We start from the raw sequence: 12089 nt of genomic DNA on the forward strand, positions 1-12089 counted from the left end.
GCTTGTATGTTTTAGATTCAGAATAACTGGTCCTACGGTGAGGTGCTGGATGAAAATGCAAAAAACCACCCCATGCTCAGACCGTACAAAACCTTCTCAGAGAAAGTAGGTTCTCCCGTCACATTTTACTTTGACTTCATTTGCCTGTGATCACTGTGGTTTTGTTTTCTTCTGGAAGGACAAAGAGATCTATCGTTGGCCTATCAAAGAGTCAGTCAAAGCCATGATTGCATGGGAGTGGAACGTTGAGAAAGCAAGAGAGGAAGAAGAGTCAGAAAAGAAGAAGGCGGCCTCACGGAAAATCTCACAGACTGCTCAGGTAAAGAGGATGAAAGTCATCACAGCTGTGACGCTCATTGTTCAGGGTTATAAAGATACCTCTTTCTGTTCTAGGCTACTTATGACCCAAGTCATGGTTACAGTCCACAGCCTATTGATGTTACGCACATGGCTCTTTCAAGAGACCTGCAGGTATGTCAGTGAGTGATTGAAACCATATGTGCCAACATCTGGTCAGGATTCTGACTCATTATCTGTTCTCAGTCTATGGCCGAGCAACTGGCAGAAAATTACCACAACACCTGGGGACGGAAGAAGAAGATGGAGCTGCAAGCCAAAGGTAAGAGTTTTTTCTTTTTTTTTTTACACATGGAAAATAAGACACTTTGCTTCTTTCAAGAGCTTTAATTGTTTGTCTGTTTGTGTAGGAGGTGGAACGCATCCTCTTCTGGTGCCCTATGATACTCTGACAGCCAAAGAAAAGGCCCGGGATCGAGAGAAGGCTTATGAACTGCTCAAGTTCCTGCAGCTTAATGGATATGCTGTCACTAGGTAATAATGCAAGAGGTCATTGTTGATATTATATATCAGGTAATTGTGTTAGATTCATGCTTTTAAAATGTTTTTATGATGTTAACCGTAGCCTCAGACCATCTGTCCATCTGTCAGCCCAGCAGGATATATACTCAATCAAAATAAGCTGCTTAAATATGATATAATATATATGTGTATATATATATATATATATATATGTGTATATATATATATATATATATATATATATATATATATATATATATATATATAATATATCTGCCATCCTGTATTTGCATCACATCATTGCAGTGGCTGAAATTGTGCTTTGATTATAAAATAAGAAAACCAGGAGCAGCAAGTAGTCTATTTTCCTCTTTCTCTTATTATCTGTTTGATTATTTATCTTTTGTCTAATAGTTCCCTCTCTAAATAGATGGAAACTTGTTGGAAAGAAGGCGCAATGAGTTAAACTGTGTGTCACTTTAGGGGCCTGAAAGATATGGAGTCGGACATTTCATCTATCGAGAAGAGATTTGCGTATGGTTTCCTGCAGAAGCTGTTGAAATGGATGGAGATTGCACAGGAATTCATCGCTCATCTTGGTATTATGATGAACAGTAACTGTACTCAGTTGTGCATCTTATAGTGATGACAGTATCTTTTCATTACTGTCATATTTTACCATGTGTTTTGCAGAGGCTGTAGTAAGCAGTGGGCGAGTGGAAAAGTCTCCTCATGAGCAGGAAATCAAATTCTTTGCCAAGGTGAGACTGGTTGTAAGCTATAGTGGGCACAGATTTGAAGAAACACCTACGAAGTTTAAAAAACTCACTCTCTCTGGAAACTTTCCTCCCCCTCAGATCTTGATGCCTCTCATCAACCAGTATTTCAAAAACCACTGCCTCTACTTTTTGTCAACACCTGCAAAGGTTCTGGGCAGTGGTGGCCATTCTTCCAATAAGGAGAAGGAAATGATTGCAAGGTAATTGCTCGCATAGAGAAATAAGTTGTCAGGTTTTCTTTTGGCATACCACTTTTCCACTTTTTATCACCATTCCTTTCTTTAGCATTTCTTTTTTCCTCCCTTTTACTTTCCTTCTCATCGTAGTATCTTCTGTAAAATGTCTGCCCTGGTGAGACACAGAGTTTCTCTCTTTGGTAAGGTTTTTCAGAGTCAGTGTGGCTGTGTGCTGTTCCTTTACTGTATGTTTCACTCTTTCAGGTTAGAGCAAGTTCTATACACTTAGAAGTGATAAGAATGTACAGTGTGTGCGGTGTGCGGTGTTGTGGTGTCTATAAAAGACATGATGACATCCATGACATCTATTTGTACATGCAGGAACGGATGCTACAGCGATTGTAAACTGTCTTCACATTCTGGCAAGGTCACTGGATGCAAGGTCAAGTTGTTATTATTTTTATTTTCGTACAACACACACACACACACAGTATAAATGCATTTTGTTGTTGTTTGTTTTTCATAACAACGTTTCTTTGTTTACTTTATTAGGACTGTAATGAAGTCAGGGCCAGAGATCGTCAAAGCAGGTCTGCGCTCATTCTTTGAGAGTGCTGCTGATGATATAGAGAAGATGGTTGAAAACCTCAAACTGGGCAAAGTATCCAAAGGGAATCAGGTGAGAGATAAACAGAACATGTGATATTGATATGTGACATTAAAGCTTTAATTTCCTGTATCCATGTTCATGTGCTGCTTCTCTCCTTTAAAGCAAGTTAAAGGCGTTTCCCAGAACATTAACTACACTACCATTGCCCTGCTGCCAGTGCTTACGTCACTGTTCGACCACATTGCTCAGCACCAGTTTGGAGATGATGTCATCTGTACGTGTTTTCACATCATATGTATTCAGTGTTTATCAGCACATTCCTCAATCTGTCTCTTTTGCTTGCACACAGTGGACGATCTACAAATGTCATGCTATCGGATTATGTGTAGCATCTACTCCTTAGGGACTGTCAAGAATCCACATGTTGAGAGGTAAAACAGCTGCGCATGTGCCTTCATTTGAATCTATTAAGTAACTTTAGAGCATTTAATGTTCAATCGTCCCTTATATTTCCAGGCAGAGGCCAGCTCTTGGAGAGTGTTTGGCTCACCTTGCAGCAGCTATGCCCGTAGCCTACTTGGAACCACATCTAAATGAATTCAACGCTTTCTCTGTCTATACCACAAAGACACCGAGAGAGAGAGCCAGTGAGTGCAGAACCCTGATAAAGTTTCACAAAGTCTTGTCTGTGAATTTTCCTTTCTTCACTGTTCTCTTGTGATTCTAGTCCTGGGACTTCCCAGTGAGGTCCAAGAACTATGTCCAGACATTCCAGAGCTGGATGCCCTATTAAAGGAGATTGGGGACCTGGCAGAGTCAGGGGCTCGTTACACTGAGATGCCTCATGTGATTGAAATCACTTTGCCTATGCTGTGTAACTACCTGCCTCGCTGGTGGGAGAGAGGACTGGAAAACTTCCCAGAAATGGAGAGCCAGCTCTGCACTGATGTCACATCAGAGCACCTTAATCAGCTGCTGGGCAGCATCATGAAGATTGTAGTCAATAACCTGGGTATTGATGAGGCCTCGTGGATGAAGAGGCTTGCTGGTGAGCACTGATAAAACTCTCGAGTCACTAATAAATGAGTCTTTAAACAAGTGAGGTGACACTTTTTCTTTTCTTTCCCAGTGTTTTCACAGCCCATTGTCAGCAGGGCAAAGCCAGAAATGCTCAAGTCCCACTTCATCCCTACGATGGAGAAGCTGAAAAAACGCACCTCCAAAGTGGTGGCTGAAGAAGACCACCTGAGGATGGAGGGGAAATCGGAGGGAGACGAAGAAGACGGCACTATACGTGACGAGTTTGCTGTCCTCTGCAGAGACTTGTATGCTCTCTACCCTCTGCTCATTCGCTATGTGGACAACAACAGGTAAACATTTTTTAACAATATCATATTAACGATGCATGACACTGAATTCTGCCCGGAACTGGAGCTTTTGCATTTCCACATGTTCATTAAGAAGAAACATAACAGTGAGAGTGGAGCAGAAAGAATATTCATTTGTAAGCTTCCACTTCAAAATGCCAATGGCATGCTCTGGCTGGTTATCTCTGCCAGAGCCAGAGCTGTAGAAACATGGTAGTGCAAGATTAAGACCTAAAGTAAAGAGAAAAGAAATCTTATTCCAAGACAAACACCAAAAATCTTTTATTTTAAGGTGAGTAAACACCAATAGAAACAAAGTTATGGGCAGTATATGTTGGACCCACTGCACCTCTAAAGTAAGCTGCTCTCCAACAGGGCCAGGTGGCTCACGTTCCGTGACCCAGATGCAGAAGAGCTCTTTCGAATGGTTGGAGAAGTCTTTATCTTTTGGTCCAAATCTCATGTAAGTATGGTTCATGTGGTCCCTAAATGCAGCCATAGCAGCTCAACTTACTCATTATATTTTACATTTCTGTTTGGCTTGTAGAACTTTAAGCGAGAGGAACAGAACTTTGTGGTGATGAATGAGATCAATAACATGTCATTCCTCACCGCTGACAGCAAGAGCAAAATGAGCAAGGTGAGTCATTTGAGACAGCTGCAGTGCTGCAGGACAGCTGGTGTAGTGCTAGATCTCATACCAGGCTGACCATGATAACCTGTCGGATTGTACTGCAGGTATTTTGTAAAACAAATCGGTCTTTCTTTCATAATGTGTTTGTTTTTTGTTAGAATTTTGTCGCTTGTCATTTAATAAACTCTGAATGCTGTATATTTCAGTAATTGATAATCCAATCTAAAACAGACTATGCATCATCTTTACCAGGTTCAGGTTTTAGAAGTTTCTTGTTGTCTAAAGGGATAGTCCAGGTTTTTTTAGATATGGGTCTAAGAGGTACGTATGCATCGCTAGTGTCATGATGTGCAGTTGATGACGTTAATCAAACTGCCTGACAGGAGAAATGGAAAAATAATCATATTCTAATTTAATCATTTTCAGAGGTTGATCATGCTGTCAGCCACAATATTTTACAATCAAAATTCTATGTACTCAAGTGAGTTGTGTTGTGATGGGACAGCTGGTTGTTTTGTACGTTCAAAGAGCCGTCTGACAGCAAAATCACACACTGTATATAAATTAGCCACCTAGGAATGACTGCTGGTATCCAAAAGAAGTCCATATGAATGGAAGTCTATGGGAAACAGAGTCTTCTCCCTCCTCAGTCACTAGTTTCAGGTTTCCTTGAAAAGAAAGTAATTAAAATTTTGTAACTGATGTTTCCATTTACAGGAAAACAGATGAAAAAGCATGTCACATGAGTGGACATTAGTGTGATTGACAGCTCTTATTGTCCATGAAGTCCTGGTTTCGTTTTTGTATACACACATAGGTACATTCCCCCCCCCCCACACACACACACACATTCAAAAAACCTGAACTATCTCTTTTATATTTTTGTATTGATTAGTCTTAACTAAGTTTAACATAACAAGACCAACAGTAACTTTTCATTCTCACTTTTGAGAGCAATAGCAGTTGTGTTAACAATATTCTCTCTTTGGTTGTCCCTTGTCCTCTTCTTTTGGGTTGCGGCTGGGTTTCCAGGGCGGGGAATCAGAGGTTAGACTTTGTTTCTGCACGACCGCTGTGCTGACCGCATGGCACCTCACTTTGGGGGAGCTTTTCATCAACCTCTCCTGCACACTGGCACATCTGATCCACAAACACACTTAGTATGCTTAACTCACACATGCACACACGTACACACACAAACACATGCACATTCCATTCAGAGAGACATGACCCTCAGCTAAATCAGTGCTGCTGACAAATGCTTTTTCTGTACATGCAGCTGTGCCTGCTTAGTCATGAATACTTTGCAGTCTGTTATCAGAGGAACAAAACTCAGTTGAGAATGTGTCATTGCTATACATATGTAGATATTTATAGATTATAAATATCTGGTGGATTTCGGATCCACTTACAGTGAAAAAGCACAGAGGCTCATACTCTGCAATACCAGCGACAGCTTTTTCACTGACACGCACACGCTGCAACAATTTATACAAGGCTGTAGATGTTACAGTACATCGACACATCGACATATACACTACAGAAGAGACATTATTCTCATACAGGATCACCGGACAAAAGGGCAGGCTCCATCTCTGGGCCTCCACAGTCCTGCCAGTGTGTGACGGGGGGGAGTCTGGAGGCGCTTGATGAAAGTACTCAGTTGTAAAGTTGGGCTCATGGCACTGGGCTTTACACCAAGCCCAAGGTGGCAGTGAGAGCGCAGTGCCATCATCCCGTCACTGAGTTTGCTCTTTTTTTTTGATCATAGCTGAGTTGAAATCTTCTCGTATGACTTTTGTCTCTTTTCGTGGAAGAATGGTTGACATGTAGCTTTTGTAATGCAGCTTTTTTGCCACTAGGGGATGATGTTAGTCTTCTCTGTGCTCTTTCTTCTCTCCTCCCTGGAATGCCATGGCAAACATCATGGTTTAGTTTCCCACTAACACGTGACTCGATGTTTACTGTCACTGGAGATTATTTCTTGCAGCATTCGTAGGGTTCGCTCTTATGGGCTCAAAATGACCATGAACCTAACCATTACATTAATTCACACTTACTGTCTAAAATATTCCCCTGCAATGCTTTGACCCTTTTTCCTCCTTCATAACACACTTGCATCTGCCACTGAACTGAAGCTAAAACAGTGGCTGATGCATTGAGTGAGATCATGTTTGATATTTAAGTTTAATAGGAGGATGATCGGCCTTTTAGATTGATGTAACTGTTGACAGTGACACCTCAACAAGTTTGCCATTAGCAAGCCTCTACCATTTGTTCTATCCACATCAGCTATAATGTGCAGAATGTGTTTGAATGGGCTCGTTGCACATAATCTCAGGTGTCAATAATCAATTTAAGTTCCATTATGGTCTCAGTCTCACACTGTCCTGATTATCATGAACTCAACAGAGCTGTTGTTGTGATCAGTGATGGCTGCTGTGCAAATGGCCCACTTGGTTTCGGATGAAAAATTAAGTGAATTTTTCTGAAAGACAGTGCACCACAGAAAGTGCTGAGTCATGCTGAACCTTTCTGGAAGGTGTCATTTGTTCATGTTGCCTGTATTTAATAGAGTAAACATTTATATAATATATAATTGTAATTCTATGATAGCATCACATACATCTTGGAGGATTTCAGAAAGAGCAGAAGGACTGAACAGGAGCGAGCACACCAATGTTTCCCATTGTTTTTCAGTAGGTGTGTGACTAACAGCCTGCTACTAACAAGTCAAACTCTAATTTAAATTGTTTTGTTCTCTAACTTATTCTAATCTCATAATTCATCAATAGGGGCTGCTGCTGTAATGACACACACCACTGTTTGCTTTAGTAATTCATCCGATTCCTGGAATGCTGAATGGGCTCAGTTTTCTTTTGCACGTTCTTTGAATTCATTTCCTGTAAGAGCCTCTCCTTTCAGCTTTCCTTCCCCACAGCCAGCTATGTTCCCACTTTGCCCTCACATTTCCACTACACCCTCTACTGACCACTGTGAGCTCACAGAAACTACACTTTCTAAGCTTTATTCCATCATTGATGCCAGTAGCATGTTTATAAGGTTAGACCTTCTATAGTAATTCTACATGTAGAGATTTACTGTGATTGGCTAATAATAAAAGTTAGGATGTTCACTAATTGAAATGAAAACAATTACACGTTTACAGTGCTATAGAAAACATGCTAATGTGTTGACAGACATGTTTTATGGGTTAGGGATATATAGAATGAGTCCTGGCACTACGGGAAAATAGTTACTTACTAATGAGGGCTTATGTCCATGATTTTGACCGACTGACTTTGATCAGGGCTGCGATGCGTTTTATACAAGGCAGTGTTGTTACTGTGGTGCTGTATCGCTGACTGTTTATGAGATGCTGTGAATGCTTTCTGGTTGATTGTTCCCTTTTCTTAGGGCGGGGGCTCAGATACCGAGCGCACTAAGAAGAAGAAACGTGGTGATCGTTACTCAGTGCAGACCTCACTTATTGTGGCTGCGTTGAAAAAGATGCTCCCCATAGGCCTGAACATGTGCTCTCCCGCAGATCAGGAGCTTATCAACTTGGCTAAGATCCGCTACTCTTTGGTAGTTTTTTTTGTTCTCCTGACTTTGAAGTTTGTCTGGTAAACTGTTTGCATCCTGTTATTATTATTGTGACTGCTCCATTACTGTTTCACCTCCCAAACTATTGGGATCTTAGTGGGACAATGATAAACCTTTTTATCTGACAGAGAGACACAGATGAAGAAGTAAGAGAGTTTCTGCAGAACAACCTTCAGCTTCAGGGAAAGGTATAATTCTGTACTGTCCAGTTTTCTTTCCAATGATTAGATAATCGGTTTAAAAAGCTCTGTTTGCCTGTGTTGTGGAAAGGTGGACAATCCATCCATGCGCTGGCAGATGGCCCTGTACAAGGAGATGGCAGGCAAAGCTGAAGATGCTGATGCTCCTGTGAAAGTTGTCAAGAGAGTGCAGGAGGTGTCTGCTGTCCTCTACCACCTGGAAGTGGTGAGTAGATCTTGTCAGTAACTGTGAGCAGCAGAGAGCGTGAGCCATGTTACTGTCATTTGCTTTGCCTTTTCTTTTGTTTGTTTGTATTATTGGCTCTTCTTATAGACGGAACACCCGTTTAAATCCAAGAAGATGGTGTGGCACAAACTGTTGTCCAAGCAGCGACGCAGAGCTGTGGTGGCTTGCTTCAGAATGACCCCGCTCTACAACATTCCTAGGTAAGAATGCACTTGATATGATGTTCACATAATAACTGTGACATGATGAATGAAGTGTTTGTTTTGTGTGTTTTGTTTTTGCATTGCAGGCACAGAGCTTCAAATATGTTCCTTGAGGGATACAAACGCAACTGGGTTCACACTGAGGGTTACTCATTTGAAGACAGGATGATAGATGACTTATCTGTGAGTGGCACCTCACATCTCTTTGGTTGAGATTTGTTCTTTTCCCTGCCATGACTCACCTTTCCCCTCCTGGTGTGTTCCAGAAAGCAATGGAGCAAGAGGAAGGAGATGAAGAGGAGGAGAGAGAAACAAAGCCAGATCCACTCCACCAGCTTATTCTGCATTTCAGTCGCACTGCTCTTACAGAGAAGAGGTTGGACATGACCTCACTTGAACTGTGAACATTCCCACTTCATTATGTGTCACTTCATTAATTTGTGTCCCCATTGCAGTAAACTGGACACAGATCATCTTTATATGGCTTATGCCGATATTATGGCAAAGGTGAGTCAATGTGGCAGGTTTTGGTTATCAGGTGAGTTTTGACTTATACATAAAAATGCTGATTGTTTTGTTTTCTCTCGCTCTCTCTGTTTAGAGTTGTCATATTGGTGAGGAAGAAGAAGGAGGAGAGGAAATGGTGGAAAATACTGAGGATGAGATGTCCTTTGAGGTGCGACAGTCAGAACTGGTAATGGGCGGCCAGGGTTAGGGACCAGGAACACACTGGAGCGGTAGCTCTCGACGCATTGAGTGACCTCATCATCGGAACATTATTTCACACCCACATCTCTCTCCCGTTGTTTTTGTTGTCTCATTTCCTCTGTTCTGTCAGAGCTCTGTCTCTTCTGTTTGTATGTTGTATGCTTCATTTATTGTTTTTAAAACAAACAAAGATCCAATCTAGATACAGTTACTACCCAAAACAATGGCCTCAAAACAAAAGTGTATTTACTCTAAATTTGAGAAGCAATTAGATTTTTTTTGACAGTTCCAAAGGACCAGTTGGTCTACATTGCATGAATCTGGATTGGGTCTACTAAGATTAAATCTAATTACTGTAAAAATAACATAAATAATACTAATTATAATAATCAATTTAATAATAATGAACCTTTTTTAATGAATTGTCATCTCAGTTTGATGGATAAGTTATGAAAATCAAGCAATGTGTGAAAACATGTAGCTCAAAGAGTTTTTAATACTTGAAAATGGGATTGAACACAACCTCGTTAATGAGTGATGTCATTCTCCCAGTTTCTGCAGCTATCTGTCTTTCTCTCTGTCTCTCTCGCCATTATTCCATGTAATCTCTCTTTCACCCGTCTTTATTAAGTGAATGCAACTGATCAATGTTTCCCCTTCCCCCACTCACATAGCATACTGACAGACTACAGTGAAAGCCAGTGTAAAACTACACACTCATACACTTAGCCAATTCACGCACATTATATAGGGCATAGATCATCACAAGGTTTTATTAGATAGTTCTGAGGTCCAACTGCCTGACACATAGTGGGTAAAACACGGCCAGGCATACGCGGGTGGACGGGAGGGGGTTGGCTGTGGGGAGGGAGGGCGGTGGTGGGTGGGAGGTGTGGCTGTTTGTCCAGGGTCAGAGTGTCGTATCATACAAGTTGATTTGTGTTGTGGCTGAACAAAGGAATGTTAGAGATATTCACTTGATAGCTTTTGTCTCTTGAAGAGTGGCATTTCATTTGCAGTTGGCTTAGTACTATGTAAAGTTTAAAGAAATGTTTTAATTGAGTTGTTTTTAATATACATTCATATTTTGTGCCACTATGAAATGCCACTGAAATATCTCAGATAAAGTGTCTTATTTGCAGGGCCACTGCATTTACAACACTTTCGTGAGCTCTGGCTAAAAGGCTGTGCTAGTTGGGCTGTTTCCTGTAGTCTTACGCTTGCTACAGACAGCAAACGTGAAGAAGTAATGTAGCAACTCTGTGACTAATAAAGTTATTGCTTTAAATGGACAGTAACAACCCACAATGCAATAACTTGTATTAATAGATAATACACAAAATGTATCAAAATACGGTGGCTGACGGGGGCTAATGCGCTGCAACGACCCAAAACACATGCAGGAGGAGAAACGAGCTGCATATTCACAAACGCCAGCAAGTCCCAAAACACCGGCAAGTCCCAAAACGCCAGCAAGTCCCAAAACACCGGCAAGTCCCAAAATACCAGCAAGTCCCGAAACATTTGCGTTTGCCCCGCTTGGTCGACAGAAACGACAACGGAAGCGGACTCAAAAAACAGAAGTGCTCGGGTCTGTGGGAGCTCTCGTTTTTCATGCAGCTGTACGACAAGCTGTTACGATGCTCGGGGACTATTTAATTGTTACTTTACTAAAAGGCCTTTATTAAGAGGTTATCCTTCTATTGCTCTGCAGTTTTTATGATCAGTCTTTCAATTCGGCAGTAGTTCGCTCTGGTTGTAGAAAAGTATGCTTTTATTATATCTCAAAGTTGATAATAATTTCGTATTAAGAGAGTGAATCTGACTTTTAATTTGAATTTTTTTTAAACGTTTTACAGTACAACTGGTTTACAGTACACTATCAGATATCAATGTACACAGTACTTTGTGCAGATGCTTATGTCCGATTAATAGGTCTCTGACACATAGCTGCGAGGAGGTGTGCTTTCAAGTGCATAGATACGGTGATCTGAGGGTTTTATTTTGAAAACACGGACGTCGATCTCCTTAAAAATCAGCTTGACTGCAGGCTTTTTACTGTAAATCCCTTAGTAATTCAGGCGTTAAAATTCAGCGTCAGGTAGTTTGACTGCAGAGAAACGAGTGTCGGACAGCTTGACCACAGTCGGATAACCTCTTAATAAAGGTCTTTTAATAAAGTAACAATTAAGTAGTCCCCGAGCATCGTAACAGCTTGTCGTATAGCTGCACGAAAACAAGAGCTCCCACAGACCCGAGTGCTTCCGTTTTTGTTGGCGTTTCTGTCGGCCGAGAGGGGCAAACGCAAATATTTGGGGACTTGCTGGCGTTTTGGGACTTGCCAGCGTTTTGGGACTTGCCAGCGTTTTGGGACTTAGCGTAGTTTTGGGACTTACTGGCAGCATTTGTGAATATGCAGCTCGTTTCTCCTCCTGCATGTGTTTTGGGTCGTTGCAGTGTGTTTGCCGCTGTCGGCCACCGTATCAAAAGATTTTTAGAATGTAAATATGCATAATGCCACTGTTAAAAACGTCCGTTTATCAGTAAAAAATTAGGTGGTAAAGTCAATTTAACAATTGCTGATACATCTTGTCTCCTGTTTGTCTGTGCATGTGAAAATAGGCGCGAATGCTCATCATTTCTGTGTCCACCTCAGGAAAAAGAAATGGAGAAACAAAGGCTCCTGTACCAACAGTCAAGACTTCATAATCGTGGTGCTGCAGAGATGGTTCTGCAAATGATCAGTGCGTGCAAAGGTAGT

At 41.3% G+C, this 12089-nt stretch overlaps 1 protein-coding gene across 4 annotated transcripts in view; it reads left to right on the top strand.

Moving 5' to 3' along the window:
* ryr1a (ryanodine receptor 1a (skeletal)) overlaps positions 1 to 12089 on the top strand; it is a 47258-nt gene that overhangs the window by 23654 nt on the left and 11515 nt on the right. For 2 of the 4 annotated variants that reach the window (XM_058627214.1, XM_058627215.1), the window contains exons 55-82: positions 16 to 105; positions 179 to 319; positions 394 to 471; positions 544 to 619; positions 708 to 831; positions 1303 to 1418; positions 1513 to 1580; positions 1677 to 1798; positions 1925 to 1974; positions 2156 to 2216; positions 2327 to 2453; positions 2547 to 2658; positions 2734 to 2815; positions 2901 to 3031; positions 3112 to 3432; positions 3514 to 3754; positions 4127 to 4214; positions 4299 to 4391; positions 5418 to 5432; positions 7803 to 7973; positions 8120 to 8179; positions 8262 to 8396; positions 8505 to 8617; positions 8707 to 8803; positions 8887 to 8996; positions 9076 to 9127; positions 9222 to 9314; positions 11985 to 12084. In XM_058627214.1, coding sequence (XP_058483197.1) covers positions 16 to 105; positions 179 to 319; positions 394 to 471; positions 544 to 619; positions 708 to 831; positions 1303 to 1418; positions 1513 to 1580; positions 1677 to 1798; positions 1925 to 1974; positions 2156 to 2216; positions 2327 to 2453; positions 2547 to 2658; positions 2734 to 2815; positions 2901 to 3031; positions 3112 to 3432; positions 3514 to 3754; positions 4127 to 4214; positions 4299 to 4391; positions 5418 to 5432; positions 7803 to 7973; positions 8120 to 8179; positions 8262 to 8396; positions 8505 to 8617; positions 8707 to 8803; positions 8887 to 8996; positions 9076 to 9127; positions 9222 to 9314; positions 11985 to 12084 — 3067 coding nt within the window. The remainder of the gene's footprint in view (positions 1 to 15; positions 106 to 178; positions 320 to 393; positions 472 to 543; positions 620 to 707; positions 832 to 1302; positions 1419 to 1512; positions 1581 to 1676; positions 1799 to 1924; positions 1975 to 2155; positions 2217 to 2326; positions 2454 to 2546; positions 2659 to 2733; positions 2816 to 2900; positions 3032 to 3111; positions 3433 to 3513; positions 3755 to 4126; positions 4215 to 4298; positions 4392 to 5417; positions 5433 to 7802; positions 7974 to 8119; positions 8180 to 8261; positions 8397 to 8504; positions 8618 to 8706; positions 8804 to 8886; positions 8997 to 9075; positions 9128 to 9221; positions 9315 to 11984; positions 12085 to 12089) is intronic. The other 2 variants (XM_058627217.1, XM_058627218.1) reach the window with 2 other exon arrangements.

The sequence above is a fragment of the Solea solea genome, chromosome 4 (assembly GCF_958295425.1).
Source record: "Solea solea chromosome 4, fSolSol10.1, whole genome shotgun sequence".
Classification (NCBI taxonomy): Eukaryota; Metazoa; Chordata; class Actinopteri; order Pleuronectiformes; family Soleidae; genus Solea; species Solea solea.